This window comes from Lepidothrix coronata, unplaced genomic scaffold (genome assembly GCF_001604755.1).
Source record: "Lepidothrix coronata isolate B3197 unplaced genomic scaffold, Lepidothrix_coronata-1.0 Scaffold1, whole genome shotgun sequence".
Classification (NCBI taxonomy): domain Eukaryota; kingdom Metazoa; phylum Chordata; class Aves; order Passeriformes; family Pipridae; genus Lepidothrix; species Lepidothrix coronata.
Window position 1 is genome coordinate 3,624,376 of NW_016690181.1, and position 27,842 is coordinate 3,652,217.

The following is a 27,842-nucleotide window of genomic DNA, read 5'->3' on the forward strand; positions in this document are numbered from 1 at the left end:
TGGCCATAAGGGAAAGAGCAACCAGAGGATCAAGCCCCTTGAAAAGATTAGTCTAATTGGTTAATTTTCTAATTCATCACTTCATTAATTCATGAATTCACTAACCCACGTGCTTACTCACACAGCAGCTTCCTCCCTGGCAGTTGAGAGTGCTCAGCTTTCCTCCCTGGCATGTCATGGGGTCCCCAGTGACCAGTGCAAGAGCCCAGCTGCTGCTGCTTCCCCTCCAAAGACTTTTGGGCTCAGCTGCCCTGTTGACACCTTCCAGCTCAGGAGATCAGTCCATACCATTTCTCTAAGCTGGTGCTTTCTGCAGAAGGTGCCGGTGACTGTTGCAGAGCAGCGAGAGGATGGCCGCAGGAGACACTGATCCCTAGACTACGGGTGTTGGATCCTCTGACCTTAGCAAGCCTCCATGGAGCTGAGACCACCTTTGGTACATGTAGCCACTCACTTGAGAAGAAACTCATCCCAAATGAGGAGACAAGCCCCAGCCCCACACAGGCTGAACCGTGCAGCCCCGCTGCCCCGTGGCTTGCCAGCCTCCCTGCACTGGGGCAGCGAAGCAAGTTCCAGTCTCTCTGGGGGTTTCCCTGCAGCCCCCCGGGCTTCTCCACTGCAGGGGCAGAGAGACAGCAGCCCTGCAGCACAATCACTCTGCCATCAGATTTAATTCACTGAGCAGCTTGCTGGAGCCTGCCTTCTAATACACATGCAGTCTAATAAATATCTGCTTTAAATGCACTCCCTGCTTTAAAAAAAGTGCATTTCCCTGGGTTTGAGGTAATTGCTGGCACTGCTGGGGGATAAAGAGCTCTATGTGTGTGTGCCTCACTCCAGGCAACTCAGCTTAGATCCCCATTTGGACTTATGCTCCCCACAGACATATTTACCTTATAAAGTCCCCACCAATGTTAGTGCTACCTACAGTGTCTTTCATAGGGAAGGAAACCAGGATGAACACAGCAAGTGTGCAAAATCTATAGCAGGTAAAAATCAGTCAGCAATTGCTGCATCAAGAAAGCATTTAACACAGCCAGAACAAAGCAGATCCTTCCCTTCCCAAGAGAGATGCTGCCCCTGCCCTGCACCTCCCTGCACCTGGCAGGGACCTGGCCCTGCCTCGGGGCTGCCTCAGAGCAGTGACAACTGCTGACAATTATTTGCCTTCATCCCATGGGCATCAAGTGTGCTATTGAGCAGCTCCCCAGCATTCACACCTCCTGCAAGTGAGGCTGCCCCTCCTCTCACTCTAGCTTCCCAGTCTCTGCCTACTGAATTTTACCCTAGGAAGAAGAGGTCAGCATGGGCTGGTGATGGGTACTGAGCTTCTGCTCACTGCAGGGATGAAGCCACTGGGGTCTTCCACTCCTCCCAGGGTCTGTACACCCCACCCAGCCCCAGCACTCACCAAGGAGACCCCACCACCCCAAGTCAAGCCAAAAACCTGGTTGAAGTCTTTTGTTATGGCAACAGGCCACTTCTCAAGGCAGAGCCAGGGATGGAGGAGACTCGAGAATGCAGGATGCAAGAGCTCTGTTCTCTGATGGCTAATAGCCCTGTATTAAATTACAGGCCTGGGTTCAGTTGTGGTTGTTTTGGTTTTTGTTTTTTTTTTGTAAGCTGTCAGTTTAGATTTATCAGCATAATTCCTGATACTGCCTTGTCGGACATCATTACGATAATCTCACTACTGTGTCTGCCAGGGAATTGGGAGGCGAGCAGGAGGCTGCTGCAGAACAGGAGGGCAGCAGGGTCCAGGTGACCTGTAAGGCACAGCCTTGGGACCACTCACCCCAGAGCTGGAGACTCTGGGGAGGATGAAGGCAGCAGGTCACAAGCCTGCACAATGGGACTCAAAAGTCTAAACGAGCCAGCGCACACCAAAGGAGAAGGGATTCAGTCTCCAGCCAGGCAGGTCCTCATCCCTCCCATGATTTCACTGGGAGGAAGAGAAGCCTCAGGAGAAGGGGAGAGGGCACACAGAAAAACCTGAAGGATCTGGGGAAGTTGGAAATGAGCAGCCTCTGTTTTGGCATTGGTCCCTTCCTTTAATTCCCAGTAATTGCATAATTTGATTAAATAACGTTTTTCAGGGCAGAGAGTGCAAGAGGAAGAGGGCAGGAGGCTGCCAGCTTAGCTCTGTCTATCGACCCTTCCATGCTGCAGTCCCTCTCCCCTCCATGGACGCTCCCTTGCACACGCACACACGTGTGCACACACACGCACACACAGCCCTCATCCTCCTCTCTGCAGCCAAGCCTGCTGCTGCTCCACCCTGGCACAGGCCCTAGGCCAGCCCCTAGAGGGTGATTTGGCTGGCAACCCTGGCTGGGTAGGAGGCAAAATGCTTCTTCCTGGGGACCTGGTGCTGAGACCCTCTCTTGTGGCAGAGCTCCAGTGCAGTGCTGCAGTTTCTCTTCCCAGCAGCTAGAGTGTGGTCTGGCTGAAGAGCTGTCTAGGATGGGGATCATGGAGCTTTGGGATTTTTTTGAGCATGGCATAGAGCAAAGGTGCCTGTGGGAGCCCATTAACCCACATGGAGTATTCCCCTCCCCACCAGGCAGGGGCTGAGGGAGCCACGGGTGGGAGGCGGGTAATCACATCAGCAAAATAAATAAAAATCTCAGCCCAGCCTGCTGTTTTTATTAATGAAAATGAGCCTGTGATGGGAGTTAATTTCCAGCCCCTGGGTGATTCAGCTGGAGGATGGAGCTGCAGATAGGGATGAGTCTAGGCAGCCAGGCAAAGTCAGAGCCCAGCCAGATGCAGTCAGAGACCACAAGCCCCTTCCAAAAGGGGAGTGGGTACATGGCCTTTAAACCTGGAATGTGAAGAGAGGAGCTGCCAACACCTCCAGAGAGCAAGTGCTTCCAACTGCCTCGCTGGAGATGGAGTGTTACCAGCCACTGTCGCTCAGGTGGGACCTGGTTGAGGTCACCACAGGAGGAGGGGATCTTCAGACCCCATCTCACAGCACTCCTCTCCCCACGCTCTCGGTACCTTTTCCAGCTGCTGATCCATGCAGCTACTTGGCTGATCCACCCTTATCCTACACCTCCAGTCTCCCTGCTTGAGTAGTTAATTGCTCACGCCAGTGCTGCTCTCCCCCAGCTCTCACAGTGTGCCAGCATCCCCCAGTACTGATGAGAAGTGGAATGGCAGGCACTCCCATAACACAGCAAAAACCAACTAGGTTCCCCTCTTGCTACTGGAAAATGGGGAAAATCTATATTCATAGATTTTCAGAGCTACTTGACTGAGAGCAACAAATTTTCCTCACAGGGATACTGTGCTCTGATGAGCACTTGGCCACGGGGCAGGAGCACATTAGCCTTATGAGCAATGATGCAGGAGGACCCTTGCAGAACACAGAACCTGTCCAGAGAGCACAGAACACAGCAAAACAGTGCTTAACAAAATCCCCTCAAAGAGCTGAAGATGCCAGCAGGGAGGAACAACCCCTTGGGGCTGCAAAGGGTCAGCGCCAAACCTGTGAGGCTGCAAGTCTCAGAGGGCAGCTGGTGAGACAGATCCCGTGCTCCTGCCAGGCTCAAAGGGCTTTTCCAGCTGTTTCCCAAAGGACAGGACCTGTTGCACCTGCAACCATCCCTACAGCAGTAGTTGCCAACCCCTTGGGGAGACCCAACCAGCACCAGCCCACAGGTACCATAGAAAAGCCACCCCTGGTCCCTCCTCAGGCCATGTGCTGGGCCAGCCTCCCCACAGTGGGCTCCAGAGCACAGTCCCTCCATCCACCACCTCCCCAGTGAATTGAAGCAGATGTGTCACTGGCCAAAGCGTTACCACCAGCCCCAAGCTGGGATGCTTCAAATAGCTGCACACTGCGATACAAATTGTACTTTGATGAGGTACATTAGGCCATCTGGACAGCCTTGAATCAAGTAGCCTTGATGAAGACAGAGCAAGGGCTGCTCGAGGTGGGAGAAACCTCAGCAGTTTCACGGCTGTTAGCTGTTCCTTAAGCTAGTATTTGTGCAGCCAGAGGGGCTGGGGCTGGCAGCATCAGGGTGGATCCAAGCAGGGTGGGTCTGCCCAAGGGCAGCACTTCAGATGGCCAACCCCTCCCGGCGGTGTGGGCAGGATGTGGGCACTCACAGCCTCCATATGTTCTTGGCCAGACGAGCTCATGAAGCTGCACCACCATGGGGTGTCCCCGGGGATGGATCTGAGTCCTGGCAATCATCCAGACCACCCCGCTCCCAGCAGTCCCATTAACTGTGTGGGAAGCAGCGCTCCTAGGAGGGAAAGCCCATGCTCACTGATGAGCATAAGATAAATAATGCTCCAGAGGGGGAGAAAAAAAAAGCAGGAGATGGTCGCTAGAGAAAATCACCTAGGCAGGGGTAAGAGCCAAAGGGCAGGGAACGAAACAGGGTACAGGAGCCTGGAGAAACCCAGGGGGAAGGAAATGCCCCATCCTGCTGAACCTCACAATGAGGGACTGAGGGGAGCAAGCACAAGACAAGACAGCTCCAAGGAGGGAGGAGCACATGGGACCTGGATGGGAATTCCACTCACTGGTGGTTTTCTGACTGCTGGTGTCCCCGAGCTGGCTCTTTTGTGGCACCTTGGAGTCCTGGTGGGGTATTAGCCAAGCTATACACCAAGTTTGATTTCCAAAGTAACTTCTTAGGCAATGAGGTCAATCCCTCTGCAGGGCAGGACTCACTGGTGCTGTGGTTCCCCGGGGACCTCAGCTCCCTTGACCTTCTCCTGACTGCCTGTGGCGTGCAGCCCTGCCTCACTGCTGCGACCTACATTCTGCCTCCCCAAACATACACTAAGGCATTGCACTTAGCTGCATTAAACCCACAGAGTACTGTATAGGGCCAATTTCCGATCAGGTTGTCAGGAAGTATTATGTCAAATGCCTTACAGGAGCCTAAGCATATTGTCCTGACACAGCTACCTTTGTCAACCAAATCTGAGATCTCATAAAAAAAACAATGCTGGGTTTAGCCATCCTCAGCGCCTCTGGAGCAAACCCATCTCCAGGGCTTCTCCTGGGTCACTGCACCCCGAGCACTGCCAACCACTCAGCCTGGGGCTGCAGCTCTGTGGGGAGCAGCCCCAGCTCTCCGACCAAGAGCCAGTGGAGCTCACGTGACACTGAAATAAAGTGTTCACGGAGCAAGATCCTTACTTCCACCCTGTGAGTGGCCACAGAACGTGGAGCAGGGTGGGAAAGGCTGGGTGCAGGGCAGCATCTTGTGTTGGGTTACTGCTGCTTTGCGTGCTCAGCTCTCCTCCTCCTTGACTGTGACCCAGGGCCCAAGTGCTCTCTATGCACTAAAAAACCTTGTCCTTTTCAGTGCCACTTGCTCTTGCCAGTCACACTAGGTACCAGAGCCCTAAAGCTGCTGTTCCATGGCTGTGCTTGTCTACCCTTCAGCAATGCAGCAGGACCAGTCCCAGTTCCTCCCTAAATAATTGTTTTAATTAGTTTTAACTTTGAGGTAGGTGACTAGCAGAGGGCTGCTGGCAGGGCTTCTATGGAACTTCTGCAGTGGGCAGACAGATAAGTGCAACCCTCTGTAGTGTTGTAGTACTTACATGTTTTAATATCAGCCTCCCCAGTGGCTGCCTTCATTGGCCCCTCTGAGCCTTTTCTAATTCTACCTACAGCTGAAGGGGAAGGAGTTTGTGGCACCTACCCAAGCACGGAGTCGGTGGGGTATGGCCCTGCCTAGCAGGAGCAAGCAAACCCAGGGGTAATGACCCTCAGGAAAAGGGCAGAGCCACAGCCACATCACCCTGGGGAGGTTTTACAAGGACCCAGGGGAAGGAGAGAAGCTGGGCTTAGGTACCAACCAGCAAAGCGTGACAAAACCCAGCAAAGGATATGGCTTTCAGCAGTGCTTGGTCAGCAGCCAGCAATCACCGCTTGCTCATCCCCCCCTCTGAAATTTGCTGTGAAAACAAATAATCTGCAAATTAAAGTTTCCCTGCAACGGGGTGGAGGTGCCCCACGCTGTGCCAGAGGAGGGACTGGAGCCTATCTGCCAGCAGAGCCAACTCCTGATCCTATCAAGATATTACTGTATTATTGAACTGGGGATTGAGGGATAGGCTTTAATAGCTATGATGGTATCAGGGGTCCAGCATTAAATTCCAGGAAAGGCCATGTAGCTGAGCCTAAGAAATAGAATGGACCAAGCCTAAATTACCACAACATTTCATGTTTTTGCACAGTGTCTGCTGTTTACCCTAGCCTCTGTTAAGCTGGAGCTATGAGCTCAGAGGGTAAGGGTGAAGGGTCAGAGAGTCTCGGGCGTTCCCTGAGCTTATAAAGAACAGGGACTCGAGAGCTCAACTCCACCAGCCAAACTGGAGCAGGGCTGGATGCAAGGACATAAAGAGAAACCTCAGCAGCTGCTAAAATCCTCGTGCCAGTGTGGAGCTCACTGTCTGGCCAACCAGAGCTGAAGCAAAGGCTCAGTGGCGTGGCAGAGTCCAGCTGCAGCTCTCCATACAAGCAGTGGTCCGGTTTCAGTAATGGCTCCTCCTGGAGACCTTGGTGTCTGGCTGCCTCTTCCAGCGGCGGCATTTGCTGCACTCATACCTCCTGTTGCTCACACCCTCCCTGTCTCACTGAGTTATTGGAGCCACTGCATGGGACCCCCAGTCCCTCCCATGTGGCACCACTGAGCTGGAGAAGCCTGGCCTGTGCGAGTGAGCAAGACTCCAGCACAGAAGATGGATGGATGCTTGGAGGCCGAACAACAGCATATTGATTTTCAGATGAAAGGCAGAGGGGAAGCCTCACAGTGTCCTCCTTGCGACACTGGCTTCTGGCTGGAAGAGATCCGATGCCCAGGGCCATTATGCTGGGGAAGACAACTTGATCCCTGCCAGCTGCTACTGGTGCCACACGCCAGCAACAACTGCTTGAAAGGCAAAACAAAGAGGAGTCAAGGGAGCTCACTGGGAACAGATGAGAGGAGCTTCTGTTTGAGATGCTGTGGGGAAACAATTCCCTGCACTCAGCGGAGTGCACAGAGCAGCTGCACGGGGCTCCCGCCCACTACCATGGCAAGAGCTGGGTAGGGACGGGAGAGGCCCCTGCGCCTGAGGGGAGAGGGGCGTTGGCATTAATTGGCTGCCAGAGAGCAGCAGCTGGAAAGGAAAGGCTGCAGTGCCCCCCAGCCCCCTCATGTGCCAAGGGCCCCCTCCACACAGAGGTGGCGATGGCATGACATTTATGTGCTGCACATCGAGATCCCAATTAGTGGTGGATGGTTCATATGCTGCACACTTTAATTAATTTGCCTTTTTCTGTTGGAGAATAGCTTCTCTGACAGATTGGGACTGAGCAGAGAGGGCAGCTGCTCTCTCTAGCCAGCAGCCTGAACAGTTGCTGGAGGAACTGGCTGTGGGCATTGGCTTTGGCATCAGTAATACTGGGAGAGAGAAACTCCCCATGCAGCCAGCTGTGACCTGGTCCCTGCCCCCTCCTTCCTGCCCAGCACAGCACCTGGTGGTCACATAGAGCTGGGGTCCCAGCACCATTCAGGTATAGGGTCACTCCACAGCAGCCACATTTGGGTATAGCACTGGACTTCCAGGGGGAGTCAAATAGAGGTACCGGAAATGAAGCAATAGACCAGCAAAGGAGTGAGGGCAGAAAACTCAGGACTCATAGGGACAAGTACCACCACTTTGCTGTACCCCCCGCCAGGGCTTCAGCAACCCTCTCTGGGATCCCAGGTCTCCCTCTAGGCAGTGCTCACCATCTGGCTGGGTCCCAGGCCCAGGGATGCCAGAGAATTCACCAGCTGCAAGCAGTGCCCATGCAGGTGAAGGATTCATACAAAAGTCCCCTTGCAGCACAGCAGCTCCAACCACTACCTCCTCCCATTGCCCCAGGTTTCTGGCACATTCTCTCTTCCTAGCTAACCTAAATAATATTGTATGTTCAGCTGCTCCCCTCCTCTTTCAGCTCATTAGGGCTTTTAGAGAACACTGGCTCCTACTGAACCCGACCAACCCACCATTAATCTCATTCCATGCCAAGAAAGGGCCATTACTTATGACTCTAATTCCCACCTCAAACAGCTTCCGTCTCCAGGACTCTATCCCTCACCCTTGAGGTGTCTAAGTTTCTTTAACAGCCTCTTGTGAGGGACTTTATCAAAAGCCTTTTGAAAGCTAAATAAAATTCTCTGCATCATATTTCTCTTTTCCCCAGGATTTTGTTAGCACATTTAAAGGCTCCTGACAGGCTATGGCTGAGAAAAGCTTTCGGTTTTTAAGATTATTTCCTGCTCCTACGCAGTAAAGCTCTCATTTTGCCTCCTAAATTGGGCCAGCAAGTATGCACAGCTCTGATTTGGTTTCCTCAAGCAGCTCTCGTTGAATTTCCATGTTGCTTTTGGCACAGCATTTGCTTCAGCACTGCGTTGTCACACTGCAGTGAACAGGTAAGCTGCAAGGCTTAGGGAAGGAGCCTTGAGCTTTTGCTGCACTGTCCTGGGCGTGGTCAATCCCACCATCTCCTGTTCTGCGCAGGGCTCCAGGCCTCAAGTCATCATGCAGATTCAGGGGTGTTGCTCAAGGGTATAGTCAGATCAGCCCTGACTGAAACAACAGAGGAAGATTGCTGGGCTGGAGCAGGGTAGTCCTGCAGAGAGAGGTTTTTGTTCCACAAGAAGCACAGAAGGCATAAGAAATAAATTGCATTAAGGGTGGGGTGTGTGTGAGCCCATTGCATAAGTGGGCTCAAGTTTCTCTCCTTTCCCGCACTCTTCTCACCCATCCACCTCCCTCCGTTAGTTCTCAGGTAGGGACAAACTGAGCTAGGCAGATTCTAGGCCTGAAACTCAAAAGAAAAGCAGTGTTCTCTCTATGTAGAAGCCTACCACCCGAGAGCAGCTTCTTGGTTGTGTAGCCACAGCAGATCGTCAACAAATCTGCCCAGGGCAGTATCTGAAGATAAAGCCTTCCCACACCCACCCTGCCCACTGCTCCTGCTTAAGGCCTGTAGGAACACAGGCTGCAGCTGTTACCAGCCTTTGGCCCAGAGCTACAGAGCGAGTTAGGAGAAATTACAAAGCTGCCTGCTCTCATAAGGAAGTCTCTCCTGTAAGTCTTAAATAGAAAACTGCTTTGGAGCTTCAGAGATGTCCTGAGTCAATGCAAAGACAGCAACTGCGGTTTGCTCCTGCTCCCATTAGAGCTCACTGCCTGTTCTGCCACTGTCTCCAATGGGGGCAGGTCTGGACCAAGGAGAAGTCCTCAGCAGAGCAGGCTTCAGGCCCCTGCACAGCAGCACAGCCAGAGCGTCCAGCAACGGTGCACATAAGGCCTTTGAAAGTCTGCCAACACAGAATGAGATAGCCCTGAAGACATTCCTCCAACCGAGATGGAAATTTTTCTGTAGGTAGCTTGGCTCTGGTTCTGGAAATGGACATCTATGAATGCTCTGCAACCCATCCACCAAGAATGGGCCTCAAGACTCTTACAGGAATCATGCAGAAGAGATGTCAGGCTGAGATGAAGCACTTTTTTTTCCATAGTCTGTTGTATTTTGTTTTTAAGCAGAGCAGTAAACAGCTCTGTCTAGACCTGCACTGCCCTGTCTGCCCAAGTTCTCAGCTGAGACGTAGCTCTTCTGCCTCCCAACTGCCAGCACATCCTCAGGCCACTCCACACTAAGGCAATACAGGGATGCATGAAACCTTCCTTGCCACAAGGGAATTCCATTTTTCAGGCTGCTCCCCTGTCAGATCAGGGATGTGGTTGGCTCAGGGCAGGTTTTAGAGCCTCATTAACACTCTGCAATGAGGCCTGGCAGCAGCTGATTTGATTTAAGGTTCATTTCCAGGCTGTGATTTAAGAGAAGATTTGCTTAATGTTCTCTAACAGACTCTTCTGACTGGGAGCTTGAGTGCTGCCTAATGATAGCCTTATTTATTATAATGTCTTAGCAGCACAGAATCTAGAGGAGCTGGGCAGGAGCACAGCAGCTGCTGGCAGGTGCTCAGACAGCAGTGGAAACATCTCTCACCAGAGAGTGGTAACAGTGGGGTGTGCGTTCCTTTAACCAGAACAGTCAGATACTGCATCCCTTTTCTGCTTCAAGAGGTTAGCAAGACAGACCACTCTCTGCTTGCCCAAGGTAGTGCTGCATCTCTACATACCTTTTTAAGCTGGATAGGTGAAACACTCCTTTCTCCCTACTTGAACCATGGGCATTGGAGAGGTGCCTACTCATCTCCAAACTAGTCAAAAGGTGATTCACAAGCAAGACTCCCAAATGCTCCTCCTTGTTTCCCAGTTTTGGGCTTTCAACTCACAGGCTGAGTCTGCTTTCCTCTTGGGAAATGGTGATCATCATCTGACATTTGTAAGCTAGCTTGAGCTTCTGAGCCGGATGTATCTATCCCCAAGGCCAAACGCAGAGACAACCATCACACAAATGAAGACAGGAGGTCAAGCAAGGGTTTGTCATATTTTAATGACATTGATCTTTGGTGTTTCCCTCGTTAGCACTCACACTCTCCCTGTCCTTCCTCCACAAGCCTGCTAGGGATGGAGAGTTACAAACGAAAAGGAAAATCACATTTGAGACTAAAAACAAAATATCAGAGCCTTGACTTCTCCACTAGAAACTACATGTACAAGGTCAAGATTTCACATGCAACACCTTACATCACAGACCAATACCTCACATCCTGGCCTGGAGCTGAAAGACAATTCCTGCACCATTCAGGGCAGGTTCAGCTCAGTCCTGGCACTATGAAACCACTGGGGTGGCTCATTCATGTTAATATTGGCACAGCTTAGAACATCCTTGTGTGAACTGCATCCTGACTGCATCCTGCAGTAGCCCCTGTCCCTCTACCCATGTATACAGCAGCTCTACTTAGGTTCCTGCCAAGTACTAAACTAGCTCTCTAAAAAGGAAAGGTCCCCACCCGTGAGCATATCATGAGCCATGCATGTTTCGGCAAAGCCCAGTTCTTCCCAGAAAAGACCACAGCATAGGCAGGACTGGTCTCAGAACACCACACCCTGGCGGGGAGCAGTGCTGTGCTATGGAGAGGGACTGTGGCCTGGAAGACTCCTCCACTCCAGCAACAGAGCTGGAGCATCACACCTGGGTTTGCCCAGTACTGCCTGTCTCCAGAAGGATGCTGCAGGCCCCTTTCCCTTTCTCACGCTACTGATCAGTTCCCTGGGCATAAAAGGGCTGGAAACAGGAAAGGAAAGAGGCTTTACAAAGGATGACACACCAAACTGGAGGGTTAGGGCTGAACTCAGAGGATGCCATGGGGCTTCAAAATTCGCATGATGTGCAGACAGCGTGGTTTGTATTCCTGTTAACTCTTCAGCAGTGGGAATGTTAGAAGTTAAGTATGCTTTTTTGCCCATGGCTTCCCTTGTAATTCTTATCCCTTTCCCCCCCACCGAGGATAGAGAAGCCCTCTGAACTGCCAGCATCCTGTCAGAGCCACATGTCCCTAGTCTTCCAACTCCTGGCCAGCTGTGAGGTACAGGTCTCTGCTGAGCAGTACAAGGGTAGCACCAACACACAATTTAATCTCTACCTGTTCCGCGACTCCCCACTGGTGCTGTCATTACTATAGAAGTTGGTACTGTCAGGAAGATGGTTATTATTAGTTAGGTCACTGTATTCAGTTGGTCCCTCGGTGTCCATGGAGGACTGGGCCTGCTCTGGCAGGTCCAGATCACCAGCGCTTTGTCCTTCACTCGCGCTAGGGGCTGTCCGCGGGCTCAGGCCGTGCTCCGCCAGCTGCACAGACTCTGACAGGATCCGTCCCTCCAGCTCTGTGTCCAGCTGCTGTGAGGTGGACTGCTGTGCTGATGTGCCCTCAGCTCCAGTGGACTCGGCACCAGTCTGAGAGCTGCGGTGGATCCGGTGGCTCACAATGATGTTGTTGCCAAAGCCGCCCATGGATGCCATGGTGGTACTCTGCTCCCGCTGAACCACGGCAGTCATGCCACCTTCTGCCATCAGCCTTTGAATCCTACTCAGGGCATCCTCCCCACTGGCTCCATATTCTGGACCTTCCCCTGCAAAAGAAAGCAGAAGCAACTCTGGTGCACAAGGCAAACTACAACACAAGGAGAAGGCATGCTGGGTAGATGCATCATCCAGTGTGCACATGATCGGATAGAAGACGGGTTTTATTCCAGAGGGAACCCAACATTTTATTTCCATAACTTTTGGTTAAGTGCCAAACAAAGGCACCGAATTCTGACAAGAAAATCTCAGCCACTCCCACAGGTATTCCTCACAGACTTGCACGTCCAAACCTTGGAGAAGCAGCTCTTATCTAGCTGTAAAGGTGGAGGAAAAAAGTGTAGTCAAAGAGGCAGGATGTTTTATCACAGCTTTAGAGACAATCCTGCCAGTTCCATGGGGACAGGAAGAAAAACCTCAGTTTGCACTACAATAAACCAAACATTTCACCACGGTGTTAAAGAAATCTGTGGCCTTTTGCTACTTCACTTGTTTGAGAAAAGCCCTGGCAGATGACACGATGGCCATGTCCCCAGTGTCAGTCAGGGAAGACATAAGCAGCAGCCAAGAGCAGACAGCAACTAGAGAACACAGTCTGTGCTTTCACATCATCTATGATGAAGGAAAGATCAAGTGTGTATGCTCCTGCTCCCCTGACTGGTATCTTTTGAGGAATGCAAAAAACATCTCAAGACCTACAGTCTTTGTCTGCTCTATTTTTGAGACTTCCCTTCATAGTCAGGCTCTATTGAGCTCTGAGAGAACCACTGTCAGATACCTTTGTTGCTCAAGATTACCTTTGAAGAACAAAATCTCACAAAAAAATAGTCCACATAGGAGACTGAATCCCCACGACAAGGAAGTTTGTCCCAGTTCTGTTTCCCAACATCCTTCTTTTGCTACAAACCCTACCCAGAGCATTTGGGGAACAGTCTGTAATCATAAACTGCTAGAAACATTCCACAGTGGGATCCTGCTGATTCTTATTAAAGAAATAAATCTCAGTCCCACCTCCATAAAGTTATCACAGTGCTGATTAGAAGAGAAAGCCATGAGCTCTCTTGCACCAAGGAAATGAACACAAATGTCAACAAGGCTAGATGCAGGGAGGGGTTAAAACACAATAAAAGCCAAAATGCCACACTGACTAGGAAAAGAAAAATACTTGGGGCTGTGGAGTTTAATATCTTTATCGATGATTTGGATAAGGGGATCAAGTGCACCCTCAGTAAATTCATAGATGATACTAAATCGCATGGGAGTGTGGATCTGCTGGAGGGCAGAAAGGCTCTACAGAGGGATCTGGATAGGCTGGATTGATGGGCTGAGGCCAATGGTATGAGGTTATACAAGGCCATGTGTCGAGTCCTGCATTTGGATCACAACAACCCCAGGCAGTGCTACGGGCTGGGAGAAGAGTGGCTGGAAAGCTGCCCAGTGGAAAAGGACCTGGGGGTGCCGGTCAACAGCAGCTGAACATGGGCCAGAAGTGTGCCCAGGTGGCCAAGAAGGCCAATGGCATCCTGGCTTGTGTCAGAAATAGTGTGGCCAGCAGGGCCAGGGCAGTGATTGTCCCTCTGTACTCAGTACTGCTGAGGTTGCACCTGGAATCTTGTGTTCAGTTTTGGGCTCCTCACTACAAGAAGGATATTGAGGCGCTGGAGCATGTCCAGAGAAGGACAATGGAGCTGGTGAAGGTTCTGGAGCACAAGTCTTATGAGGAGCAGCTGAGGGAGCTGGGGGTGTTTATCCTGGAGAAAAGGAGGCCGATACTCTCTACAACTACCTGAAAGGAGGTTGTAGTCAGTGGGGGTTGGCCTCTTCTACCAGGCAACTAGCAACAGAACAAGAGGAAACGGCCTCAAAGTGTGCCAGGGGAGGTTCAGGTTGGATACCAGGAAGAATTTTTTCACTGAAAGGGTGGTTAAGCATTGGAACTGCTCAGGGAAGTGGTGGAGTCACCATCTCTGGAACTGTTCAAGAAATGACTGGACATGGCACTTAGTGCTATGATTTAGTTACATGACTAAAGGTTGGACTCGATCTTACAGGTCTTTTCCAACCTAAATGATTCTATGATCAGTTATCCAATATGAGAGCTAGGGTATTCAGCACAGTTCTACACCACGCCACTGTAGAGATGTGCAATCAGTCAGTGATGGCTTATTCCCTTTCCTAATGGGTTCAGTGGAACTTGCATCAAGAAATACCAGCTTCCCTCATCACAGGATACAGTTTATTTCATCCTCAAGTAAGTCTGCTGACGTACTCCCCTGTTGTACAAATATTATGGACATTAAATGCAAATTTAATCCTCACTAATAGAACACATCCCTTTTTGCTAGGAATGTAGTAAACCTGTACACAGGTTTACACCTGTAACCATGTGAGGATCTGTAGCAGAGTCTTAGAGCAGTGAGTAAGAATACCCCCTGGACGGAGCCTGGCCCACAACTCTGGCAGAGAAATCCTGTTCAGCATGTGGCTGATGAACTAGGATGTGGTTGATCCATGAACTAGGAACTTGGCTGACCAGTACGAAGACTGAGAACAGAGGAAGCTATTGGAAACTTCAGTGTGAAAAGCATGCATGCCAGGGGATACTGAAGCATTAATCATGAGCAGAACTAAGTGGAAGGTTTGAGAAGCATGGTTTTGGATTTAGTCATCACTTCCTTCTGAGGGCATAGTTGAAAGCACTTCATTACCAGCCATGTGGCCAGTCCAGAGAGGAAGCTTAAGAAAGCCAAAATTTGCAACCTGGCCTAGAGACATGCCAGCCAGTCTTATCTACTACACAAGTCCTGAAACAGCAGGTACTGTGCTCTTAACAAATCACTTACTATAAACTAGACCAATACAGGAGCATTGGAACAGTAAATCAGAAGAGATTCCCAGCCAGCCAATGCTCCTCAGCATTATAAATATGTGCTTCACCAGAGCAGTCCATCCAGGCAGAGCACACCACAGCACCTCTTGCTTTTCCCTGCCCCTGAATTACCATATGCCATGGCTGAACTTCTGATTGAGGCTGGTGCTTCTTCAGAAAACAGGCAAGGGCTGATGTCACAGCAGAAATCAGTGAATCGGCAAGTCATGAGCCTTCAGCTCATAAACACAGTGACACAGCAATGTTGGAAATTCCAGAAAGACAGCCCATCAAGGGCCAGAAGTGAGCCTCACCATTCAAGCAGCCAACAAGCACGTCTGCTTTGGGATTATCTTCCCCTCTCTCAGATTTCGACAATGACTTTGGCTGACTAGTTCAGAGCAAAGCTTCCTGCACAATTTGCCTTGAGCTGAGCTACAGCACAGATCACACACAGCCCGTTCCTACTGCCTACTTCCCACACACATTCTTTCACCAGGCTGCCAATGCAGACTACATTAGTACTCAGCTCAAGTGAAATAAGCTGACTTCCTTTGCTAAAGGTTCAGGGTGTGCACACAGGCACTTACCCAAAACAGCAGAAATGCTGTAAACCCCACATCGAGGATTGCTGTAAGTTTCAACTTGCTGCAGCGGCCTGCTGAACATTCCCTGTACTTCCAGCTGAACAAGACCAGGACAGAAAGAAATCCCATACTTGTGACACTCCAAAGAGTTTAGGCACATCCAGAGCATGAACTCAAACCAGTGCAGGAGTAGGACAGGTGACAGCACATCTAATTCTCCATATGGACAAGGCAATTTCTCTCCTCTCATTTTATGTTCAAAACTACGTTCTGGTGTCCCAGACTTCGTAAAATCTTTTATCTCAGGCTCTCATTCTTCTAAGCCCACCTTCTAGGGTCAGAAAAATAGAGGAACCTCAGAGCACTACAGACAAACTCTAGAAAACTGAACTAACCATCTACAGTGTGTGAAACCAGGCTACAGTGTGTGAAATAGCACTGTAAGCACAACACCTGCAGAATAACAATTCATCCTCCACACAGGCTGTCCCTGTAGCAAAATCCATCACAGAGCAAGAAGTAATCTTGGACACAGTGTCAACCTTTTTCTGCATAAGGTGCAAGTTCTGTACCTGACAGGACATCACCACCCATGGTTTCCTTCTTCAACACAAGTAAGTATCAGTGTTGTGTCCACAGTGCTGTGCTCCTACGAACACTTTCTAGAGTAATCAAAGTGACCTTTCCAGACGTCCAAACCCCTTATCTATTCCAAACACAGAACAAAACATTACTCTTGAGAAAACAAATATCCCAAAGACTAGGGAATTTCTGTCAAGATAGCTGACTGGCTCAAACATTTAACAAAATATTCTCTTAGCTAATGCATCTGTTTTTAGAAGTCCTCTGCCACACTACTCCAGCAAGACAACAATTTGACACAGAAGACTACAAAGGCAAAATATCTGGCAAACTTTCGATGGAGCTGGGCAAAAGGCAGGAGTATTTCCACTTTTAAGCGAAGTGGTCTCTGAAGTACTTACAGGGAGTACAACGTGTTTATCTCTGGGCACGGATGGCACACACCTGATAAAAAGCAAAGTCCACAGAAGCGAGGGTGAGGTCAGGATCCCCTGTGGCTGTGCAACATACTAACATAGCTTTCGAATTTTTTCCCCCATTTTCAACTGTCCTCTTTCTAAAACCAGCAGTAGTTAGCAGTCATGTTTGCAAACAAAGCTTCAAAACTAACAGTAAGCACTGCAGAGATATCTAAATCTTCAGAGAAAATGGCATAATAGCTCTGAGGTGTGAGCTGACCCACTAATTCAGATGCTCAAAGATAAAAATATCAGCATTTTTAAATTCACTCCTTGCGTAAGAACAGAAAGGGGAGGGTCACGGCACAGCATAACCAACTATGAATAATCATATCTCCTTTAATGCCACAAGAAATACTACCAGTTACTTTTCTGCCCAACCAAGCCCAGAAGCATGTTCATACTTCCTTTCTGAGGTAGTTAATCCAAACAACTCCACAGAACTCAGAAAAAACACAACTGGTTTGACTTGTAACAAATTTCTCAGCAATAGCTCATCTTGGCGATTCATATGAGTGAAACTTACTTTTGTAAGCCCACATAATTTAATCCCAAGAGAGCCAAGTACTTCGAGTAGATCACACTGTAAAGGTTTGCATAGTACATGCTTTTAGAACCTGATTCTATTTTTCAGGTACTGCTTTTCAGAGGGTTTTAGAGAGAAATCAAAATTTGCACTTTTACAGGACATGACGCACATTTTACAGATGGACAGGCAGATGAAAGGCTAAGGGATCTACCCACGTTTCTACTTGGAGAACATGAGGTAGATCTGGAAGCTGATCCCTGGTGTCCCGGTTCCCATTTCCATATCGATTGTACGGAAGTCACATCACATCTGACAACAGCATTGCAAGAACGTGTTCAGCTAACATAAAACAACATGGTTTTTGTTAGCATTCATGAGGCTTGGCTAGGGCCAGAGTACTCCTGCCCAAGCAGCCCCTTGACACGTGTTCCTAATGTCTCAGATTAAAAAAGTTACACCACATGCAGGCACACTGACTGCTTCTAAGTGCCCCTTAGGCATCCTCAGGATGCTTTGCTTATATCAGGGAAGTTTCATTTGCATGTGCTGTCTTTTCACTACCAATAGTTTGAACAGACTGAATTCTACAAACCGAAGCCTTCAGTTTACAACTCTCTTCCCACTCAAAAGTATCTCCTGCAACCTCTGAAAACAGTTAGACACAATGGAAATTTGTATTGGCTGGTGATTAACTCTTCAATCAAACAGGTTAAAAACTGTATATGGCATGACAGTAGTTAACATGTTGCTCCCCTAAAGACAGGCAAAGTAGCAATAGACTGATAGCAAGTATTCTGATGGCTACAATGTCAGTAGTTAGTATGGTGCACAACGAGCACTGAGCTACCTATGAATTTTAAGTCACAAAGACAATGCAGATGACAGGAAATGAGATGACAATTGCCTTTCCATTATTTTATTACTTTGTTATTTCTTTTTGTGTAGATTTTTTTTTCTTTAAGAACTGAAGGATGTATTGATATACTGTCAACAGCCAGGCACAGCATGGATGCACTATCATCAAGTGTCACGCAGCTCTGCAAAGGTCCCTTTCCTTCAGCCTGCAGCACCTTTTGCAAAACTGCAGTCACTGACAGTTCCTGCCACTTGTGCCATACTCCACAGATCCAGCAGTCTGAACAAGTGACAGCCACGGCCTGACCCAGTCTGGACTGGGAATCACAATTTCTAAAGGTTAAAGCTTTGGGGCCACATCAAGAATTTTTGTTGGTTTTTAAGCAAGATTCAATTTGCGAGTTGGATACAGATCCCACTCCCATCATGCCTCTATTTGCAAGGGAAAGTACAGTATAACTCCCAATGGATTGTTTCTAATTAAAAGTGCCTCAAAGTTACAACTCTATCGGTATTTCCACTGTGTCTGTCAGCTTATAAGAAAGTAGGAGACAGTTGAAACACTGTTTTAAGCATATCTTGGTACCTCTCCTAGCTTTCTCTCAACTCCAACTACCTTTAGTTTATATGTGGAGCAGAGTTCACAAGCCAACTGCTGCAAAACAGAAAGATACAGACATTTGAGGGATTCTAATAAAGTCATCACATACTCATTCTTCATACCTCTAAAGGCGGTAGAAAGATAATCAGAGCAGCAAAGTCCCCGCAGAGCTTTGCATGAGAAAAGGAAACTATTTATACCCGCACAGAGCTTAATTAGATTCCTGATGCAATTCTGCATACTTTTTTTTTTTAATATGATAAGCACATATGTACAAGAAATGCCCTGAGCCAGAATTCCTCACAACTGTGGGACTGACAGGACATAGGAAAGGAAACCATTCTCAGGGTAGCACTAGCGTTTCTTTTTTCTTTTTCCTTTTTTTTTTTAACATACAAGGGGTTTTTTTTGTTTTGTTGGTTTAGGGTTCTTTTTCCCCTCATGACGGAGGTGATAACTAAACCACTTTCCTTTACAGTACTCAGAATCACACTTGACTTATCCATTCTACTGCTGATAATACTGCTAAGCCTTTATGTAGTGATTTACATCTTCAAAGTCCCATATAAAACACTAATTAATCTTCACAGGCCCCTGGTGTACTGTACTATGGGAAGATTTATTCCCATTTGGTAGACAATTAATAATTTGCCCTACCCTAGTGGCAGCATATCTTCCTTATTTTTATTCCCTGCCCCCCCTCTTTTGGCCCCTGACACCTGGATCATGCTATTAGGAAACATGTTTTCATTTTCAACAGGCAGAGAGTTATGGTAGATACAGTGGGCAAACTAGCCATCAGAAAAGCATCATGGCATCTAATCTTCCCTGCCAGAATACACTGGACGTGCATCACAAGAGTTCATGGTGCCAGAAAAACAGCAGCCTTACCATTACAAGCAGTGCAAAGAGGTTCAAGCATAATGTGAAGCACAAAGACTCAGATGAACCAGACTACTGCTGCCACAAGTACCTGGCTAACTGCTTCAGGTGTTGGTAGCAGCAGCTGAAAATTTGTCTTTTTGCTTCATGATGGGTCCTTTTACTATTCTTCTATTATGGATTACAGTTGGGTTTTTTTGATCCTACATACTCCTGATTGTTAATGTCTTCACAGCTCACTTTCAAGTTGGTCTTGAGCCCTTACACAGGAATTTCCACTGAGGATGCAAATGGCACAGGAACTGATCAATCATAAGGTAAAACCTCTCAACTCCAGTGCATGTGTTTGAACTGGAATAACTCCTTTGTTCTAAAGGTCCATATATAGCTGACAGGAGTGTGACAGGCCCACTTGCAAGGGGACATGCAGTAAGTCAATGCCTGAGACAAAAATCATACCTAATGGAGAACTCATCAACCTTCTTCCAAGAAAGAAAGGGAGAAAAAGAGAAGTATTCTATCCTAGGCTTGTTATCTACACTCCTTTTCTTCCAAATGCTTCCTGTTTTCCTTCTTTGTAGAGATACCCCACCCAAAGCACTGGTAAAGGACAATCCTTTCCCCAGCTCATTAACGGTCTAGTTATAATCCATGATCTAGATTTGAAAATTGAAAGGTAAATTAGAAAGAACAAGTTAATGAAACCTTCAAATGATTGCAGAACAGCATCAGAAAAAAGCAACGCTGGAGAATTCCCCTAGTTTAACGGAGCAGAGAAAGACCCCCAAAGTCTGCAGCATCAGCCACCATGGCCTCGATGCAAGACAGTCCCTCACTGTACCCTGTTTTCAGTCTGTGGACCACATTCAGTGGAAGAACCAGTTCCCATGAGATCAGCAGTTGTCCAGACAGCCTGTGTTCCAGACTTATTTACATGCCCTCAGCTGTACTAACTTTCCAGAGAGGTTAATTTCAGCTCTGCTGAGATAAGCAGACAGAAACCCCCCAGGCCAAGAATTTCCCACTTAACTTTGAACAGAAGAGTAGAGATCAGGGAAACACAAAGCCTTATCATACATGCTGGATACTGCACAGCAGTAACTGTAGAAGAATCACATACCAAAAGGTATCTTTCAGAGTGACAGAGAACAAACAAGCATAGAGGCACAAACAGGCATGTTGTGGGCTGCTTCCCAAAGCCAAGTGAGTTCATCATGAACCAACAACTTCAAAATTGTCTCCTCAATTTTCTCTTGTCTTCCATATGTATATACTGCCCAACTCCTCCCTAGCCAAGCCTTCAGAGTTGGATTGAAGTACAATGCTACAGTATTGAGACAAGAAGCCTGCACAAAATCAACATGTTTTCAGCAGACTAGTGACTTTATCACTATATGGGAATTGCACAGCTTCCAGCTTTTTACATGTTGGTAAGTTTTCCTGGACTGCAAACCACTAGAGACGGTTTTGAATAGCTGAGCTGGACACCCATCATGTACTTCATCAATCAGACTAAACAGAATACTCACAGCTGCTTTGTGAGAAGCGATTTACAGTATTTTCTTTTGTATCCAAATGCTGAGCTTGTGAAGGCTGCACACATTTTGCAGAAGTTGAAGAACCAAGCTAAACTCTAACACAGAGGCAGAAAGGATAATTCTCAACAGCTTGCAGCCTTACTGATGGTTAAGAATTCAGGAGATGTGTGAGGAGTGATGGCAGTACAGTTGATTCTACAAAGACACAGCGATCTGAAGAAGAGTTCATTTTGCCTCCTCAAAGCAGGTGGAAAAGAAAGCTTCTCTATTCATCTGGCCAGAGATTCACTCTCCTGATCATCCTGGCCTGGTTACAGGCAAATTAGGCTGGAGAAATATTTGCCAAAGAGATAAAAGGAGTGTTAAATGCATTGACAGCATGTGGAACCTATGCAGAAACTCCTAATTCACCAGGTAAGCTGTGTCAGATAAATCACTGATTGATCTCCTACCTTCCCCAGTCCCTGCAGAGGTGGATTCCTGCTCTTGTACCTCCCTCTCTGTCTGAGTCTCGGCATTCTGCAGCTGAGGCGCCAAGGTCTGGGTACCCTGCGAAGTCACAGAGGTGGGGGGATTTCGGGGTTGCAGACCTATGGCATTCATCAGGCCCATGTCCCTGTCTGTTCTCCATGTGGCTCTGCTGGTTCTGAAAAGAGAGAAAAACAAATAAGACTAGGAACATTGGAGGCAACATGCCCCAGCAAGATTGAAACATCCACGTGAGGCTCTTCTTGCTTCCACTCCAACCAGGCTGCTAGCCACTAGGGATGGAGGGAATTGTAATCTGCACCTATTTACACACACACAGACACCCCTCTCCAGTCTCAGCAGCTAGTCTCTTGAGTTTTACGGCAACAGAGTCATAGAGTCCACTCACCCTTCCACAGAAGCAGTGTGTCTTACAGGCACAGAGAGATATCTCTGCAGTATCATTAAGCCTGCAGAACACCTGTCTTGGGGTCACTGCATTGGGTAGGCAATGCAATGTGCAATGCAGAGACACAAACTCATATAAAACCTCCTACACATCGGCAGGGCAGTTTCAACTCCCATAGACATAGCCTGTATCGTTTCCCTCTTCTGGACTTCCTAGTTTGTCAGCATCACACATGAATGCACTCCAGTAGGCACTTCTGCTCATTCCAGTCAGACAAGAGAAACACTGTTCTCAAAAGCAAACAACAGGAATCACCTCAAGGCTTATTAGCTTCTCAGAATTGAACAGTTGAAGTGTATGATGCTACAGCTGAACCTTGACAATGCTGGACGCTCTTTTCAAAACTGACCTCTGCCTGAAAGTGCTGGGAATAGCAAAGAGATTCTAGGAAAGACTGCCTCATTCACAACCTTCAAAGCCATAAGGCTTTGAAAACTGTCACACTTTTCTAGCTCTCTCTTTGAGCTAGTTTATTCTGGACCAGTATCTCTGCCTTCAAGCTGTCCATTATACAGGACTGATTATGTACTGTCAGAAATGTAAGCAGTGGCAATATCCACTCACACAGCAGAGTAAAGAATCTCTACTGTTTATTTTTCACCCTCGATTGGATCAAGACTGTAGGACAGCACAGACATTGCCCTGTACACCAGCTCATAATTTCCTTGGGATCCTGGAGCTCACAATTCAGAAACACAACTATCACTCTCTTGCTGAGAACAGCTGGCTTACAGAGAAGTACTTGTCACCAGAGCAAGAAGCAAGGGACTGCAGCATCGCCTTTGTGTTTAGAATAATTAACATGTGCATCACTGGACAGACTGGATGAAACAGCCAATGGGGCTGTCAGGGGATTTAGCTTTATTTTTAGAGTTTACTGCCAAGAAACAACTGTCTCATGACCAGAAATTAAAGGGATGAAAATCTGTTGCCAGGTCCACCCAACAGATTTGCCCTTTGTGAACTGCCCTGTTCTTCAGTTATCCTCCAAAGGCCATTTGCTTTGCATGATGCTTTTGATGCATCAACCCCCACGTGTTCTTCCCACAGCTTGCTCATGGATGTTACTGGGGACATGAATGACACATGTTCTTTACTATCACTGGCACTTTTGGGCACTGAATGTCACTTGCTGGAAGAATGCTAGGTGACCCAACCAGACAATGTCAAAGGGGGAGAAAATTGCATATTTAAAGCTGCCAGTGGTAAGGGAACAAAGAAGAAGTGGTCAGATGTAACAAAAAGAGCAGAAAAGGGTCAGATCTAACTCACATCCAGGAGACTTACCCAGGCCGCTCAGTGCTCCTGCTGCTGGAATGCGCAGCGAAGATGTTCTCATTCAGCTGGTCCCAGTGGTACTCAACTCCAGAGTTTAAGGCCCTTGAAACACCAAAGAAGGAAAAAACATTAGCGTGACAGAACACTATTCCAGCCAGCAGACATTACGTCCCCACAACAGGAATAACAGTGTTGATTCCTGCCCTACAGAAACTGCAGATCTAACTCAGTTCACATTTTCATTAAAAGGGCTCATCACCATAAACCACCTTGCAAACATGGAGTAAAGTATGACCAGATTGCTCTGGAATATTTCATTCATCTCAATTCAATATTTACACCAAGACACAGCAACTAGAGCAGAGAGATTTTCAGGAAATGAAGACATACAATTGTGTGTACACAATCAGGTTACCCTAACTCCAAGTGACTACACGAAGAATTGGAATAGAAAGGCCAATTCTCCCCGTGGTGCCTGCAATCATTTCCTGCGCTAGGTAGCGCTCAGTAAGACACTGCTCTTATTCCACATTTAGGTTTTTTGCAAATGGTTCTCATTCTACCTATAAATAAATCTCTATACAGCCAGCTCAGTGACAGCCACTGTGAAGCAAGGACAGATGTATTTAAACAAGTTTCCACGAAAGAGTTTGTACTGCATCAACAACATGTGTATTGGAAAAGTCCAAACTTGAATTTCACAGCTAATGGTGCTGTGTACCACCACATGCAGACTGCAGACACCTGATGGCGCTGGGTGGAGAGTTAGCAGTGCTGTGCAGTGGTCACAAAAACGCAGTGAGGGGGGGGGAAAGTCCTGTGTAGACAGAAGGGAACTGTGTCTGAAGAGCTGGACTTCTATCACACTGCCAACTGCAGTCTCATAATCTGAAGGAAGGATGCAGGGCAAGTAGTTGGCAGCTCGTTATGGCTCAGGCACAAACATGACCTATGTACATATGTACATATGTACATATGAAAGCTGTTGTCCCTGTAATGAGATGTCTCAGCAGAACTGGCAAGAACTCCAGCTTAGACAATGCTGCAGGTCAGACACACTGCAATGGGAAAAACAGTGTGTGCTGGACGCCTAAGGCTAGGCTGTTGGGGTGACAGTACCCCAGCTCGGGACCCAGGGCAAGAGACTGAGAAAATTAGGTCAACAAAACCACTCACAGAGTCTACAGGAAGTCATTGTTTTTTTATTTTTTGTGCTGAGTTAGCTCTGTGCTATATTACATCCCATGAAAGCAGCTGCCAGAGAGCTGATTTCCAAAGGCTTCTGAGTTTATTGACAGATGGTAATTTGTCACTAAAACCGTGACAGTCCCTCTGACTGCTCCATCCCCTGCCTAACATATTGACTGAGGCTTAGCTGTCACACTTTGCTGTCCGGTAAGTAGCATGCTCCCTAGGCAAGCAAGACTTTCTGACCTCGTTGACAAAATTTCCATTAAAACTCTAGTGTGCTTGATATCTGCAGCTATTACACAACAGAGCTAAAGTGACCCATGCTCTTCTCCCCCTTCTTCCACACTTCTTCCAGCTCACAAAGAACAGGTATGGTCCCCACAGCCACGTACATGACTGGTATTTCTCGTCAAGGTACTATGTGTGCCCTACTCGTCTTCACCAGCTTGCCAGCTCCTGAGACAAGAAACCAGAAGACCACAAAGCTTTCCCTAGGCCAAAATGTGAGCTGGCAACACTGCGTATCCTCTCTTGCCCCAAACATCACGTTCCTGTACTACACAGAAAGCTCAGCTCCTGCGCACACACTTGTTTGAGTCAGATCGATTTCACTTCTACAAAAGCATCACAGTACCAAGCTGACATGCAGTACACCAGATGAAAAACTCCCGACCATGCTCCTACCTATTCCGCAGAGGCTCACTACTCTACAGTCAGGATGTTGGACAGCAAAGTCCATTCTAGCTACATGCTGTCAATTTGCACATTCCCCTAGATGGTGAAATCAATAGCCATTCTGTTTAATACATGACTTTTCACATTAGTTTAAAATGCTGCCATTTATCAACTGAGTTTCACAGCTTTACTGCCAGAGAATTGAGGAATTTGCTTTCCTCCTCCCAGAAGAAGGATCTGTAGCAGCTGGTAACTGATTTGCAACTGCTCCTTCTGCTGACTCTGGGAACACTGATGAACAGGCTTAAGCTGAGGTCACTACACTTGGACATGATGGGAGTTCAACATTCTCAGCACCACTTTAATCTGGCTTTTTAGTTTGGTCTGAGTGTGTCTCCCTGCAGGGCAAAAGAAGTGGCTCAGAATAAACAGGCACTCCTTACTGCAGCAGTTAGCATCTTCACTGCTACCTTTCAGCAGCCTCTTCCTTTGGCCAGCTAAGCAACTTCCCCTTCTCAACTCTATCTCTTGCAAAAGACTTCAAGCAGTAAGATCCTCAGCATCATATTTGTTCTCTTTGTCATACATCCGCACATCTCTGACTCGGGACTCACGCTGGTCTCTCCACAGCCCAAAGATCAGAATCCCGCTTGCCCCTTACTACATTTTTCAGCCTTTGGATGATTGATTGAGCCTACAGAAGAGATGTTTCAGACTGCACAAAGGTACAGCGAGGAAAGGAAATATCTGAACTTACCAGAGGGCACTGGTTGGGCACTATCTTTTATATTAAGATCATAACAAAGATTCCATCAAATAAATACTGCTACTGTATGGGCTAAATGCCAGTTTTAACACCATACTTACACTAGAAACTTGATCACATAATTGCACCTTAAACCAACTTAAGTACACGACGACATGCATGTGACAAGCACAATTACCTTGGTTTAAATCAGATTTTCAGTCAAGCTTAAAGACTTCCTCTGGTTTAGCCACATCTATTTCAAATAGTGCAATCTCCCTTTTCAAAAAGCCTAAAGGTTTTTTAGCTCCCATTGCAAAATACTGCCTGAATTTCGTAAATGAGCAAGCCTTTCACAGTACGTTTCCCAGGAGATTTGCAAATCAAGGCCTAACTATTCATTCCATAGAAGCTTACACTGGAGAGATGAATATTTTTCAGGTAATGTAAGCATTTAACTTTTGCTTCATCAAATTCTAGACATGGAAATGCTGGAAGCACTTTACATTTTTCAAGGCATAAGGTAGAAGCTCTGTGTAGCATGGAGCATGTTGCCAGTTGGATGTGGATGCAGTAAGGAGGACATTTGCGGCCCAGGGCTTTAGGGTGAAAAATTGCAATTCTCCACACTGTGTCAGTCATGGACAGTGAAGTCCACTTAGTCAAGTTCTTACTTTCTTCCCTTTTATGGCTGTCACTAAGCTCTCTAAGCCCTCCCTGGAAATTTCCATTAGCTTTGTTATATGCAGAGTTGCTCGCAGCCTGGATTTCCCAGCAGGGATCTGTTCTGAGACGGACTTTTCCTTCACGCCTGTGTCCAGCTCACATTATTAACAAGCTTGGAGAGGATGAAGGGCACAGACTTGCAGGCTTTGCTGAAAGTCAAATAAGGATTCAGAGTGGAGCCTGTTAAGTACCAAGAACCAACAACTTCGGCAGCACAGCCTCTCTCTCTGCATGAAGGTATTATCTACACAGCTCAGTTATGCCCCCGTGAAGAAACTAGGACCAAGCACTAGGAACTAATGACAAAATTACTCATAAATGACAAGAAAGCTCAAATACAATTTACTGCATTGGCTTAACCAGTATTTGAAAAGTAAATCGACAAAGCACAGGTCAGCACAAACTGACTTGGACATCTGGGTAATCCCCCAACTGGCATATCCAAAACTGGGAGTTGAAGAGACAAGGGATTAGGACAAAAGTTCCCCAACTCCACCATAACAATACAGCTCAGGAGCATGGTGGCAAGACAAAACAATCCATGATTTGCAAGTAGCAGATGCATGTCCAGGAAGGCATAAATAGCACTTACTACCTTTTCACTTGAAACATCTTCAGTATTAAGGAAGGCAGCAGCAATGAACAAATGCACTGCTCTCCTCTTCAAATCCTGCCACACGGAAAGGCCCAACAGCAGCCCACTTGTTTGCTATTGTACTGAACTAAATTTTGATTAAGACATTGCTGCCTGCAATTCCATCTAAAAATATCATCACAACTTCATCACTGGAATGAAGACTGTGGCAAGCTCAACACAGAGAAGACTAGCTGCACAGTGATGACATGCAGCGCATCTGATTTTCATGCTGCCAAGTTCGTTTTCTCCACAAAGGAAATTACTTCTTAAAACTGACTCCTCAAATATACTGTCCATTCAAAATTACTAAAGGCAAGCATACAAAACCAGATTAGTTTATAAAGTATTTGAATTTCCCAAATGTGCTTTCTTTCCTTTGTGTAAACTTGTCATTTTTAAACCATTCAAACTGTATCAAGGGAATAGAGTGAGCTACAGAGAGCAAGGTGACACTATGCTAAGGAACAGGAATCTATTGTCCTGCTTTGGAAAGGAAGAAGCAGCACACAGTATCTCATGCAATGCAATGCAATGCAATGCTGGCCAGATTCCAGATGCATCCTTGTCAGCAGCTCATTATCTTTTCTGCCAGCTTGTGATGATCAGCACAGCAAGCCCATCCCTGGCTCCCATGATTAGCTAGGCAACGGTATTGTCAGTACAAGGCGAAGTTTGGCCCTCCCAGCAGCTGCCTGGATAGGAAAACAATAATTTCTAACGCCCTACTTCATAAATATTTAGC

The 27,842-nt window shown here is 47.4% G+C and overlaps 1 protein-coding gene across 2 annotated transcripts in view; it reads right to left on the reverse strand.

Annotated features, from left to right (window-relative positions):
* Positions 1–10,461: 10,461 nt before the first annotated feature.
* Positions 10,462–27,842, reverse strand: part of AMBRA1 (autophagy and beclin 1 regulator 1) — a 128,516-nt gene continuing 111,135 nt past the window's right edge. For both annotated transcript variants that reach the window (XM_017808090.1, XM_017808081.1), the window contains 3 exons: positions 23,136–23,228; positions 21,364–21,557; positions 10,462–12,060 (listed from right to left, as the gene is read on the reverse strand). In XM_017808090.1, the coding sequence (XP_017663579.1) occupies positions 11,570–12,060; positions 21,364–21,557; positions 23,136–23,228 (778 nt within the window). In that variant the 3' untranslated portion in view covers positions 10,462–11,569. The remainder of the gene's footprint in view (positions 12,061–21,363; positions 21,558–23,135; positions 23,229–27,842) is intronic.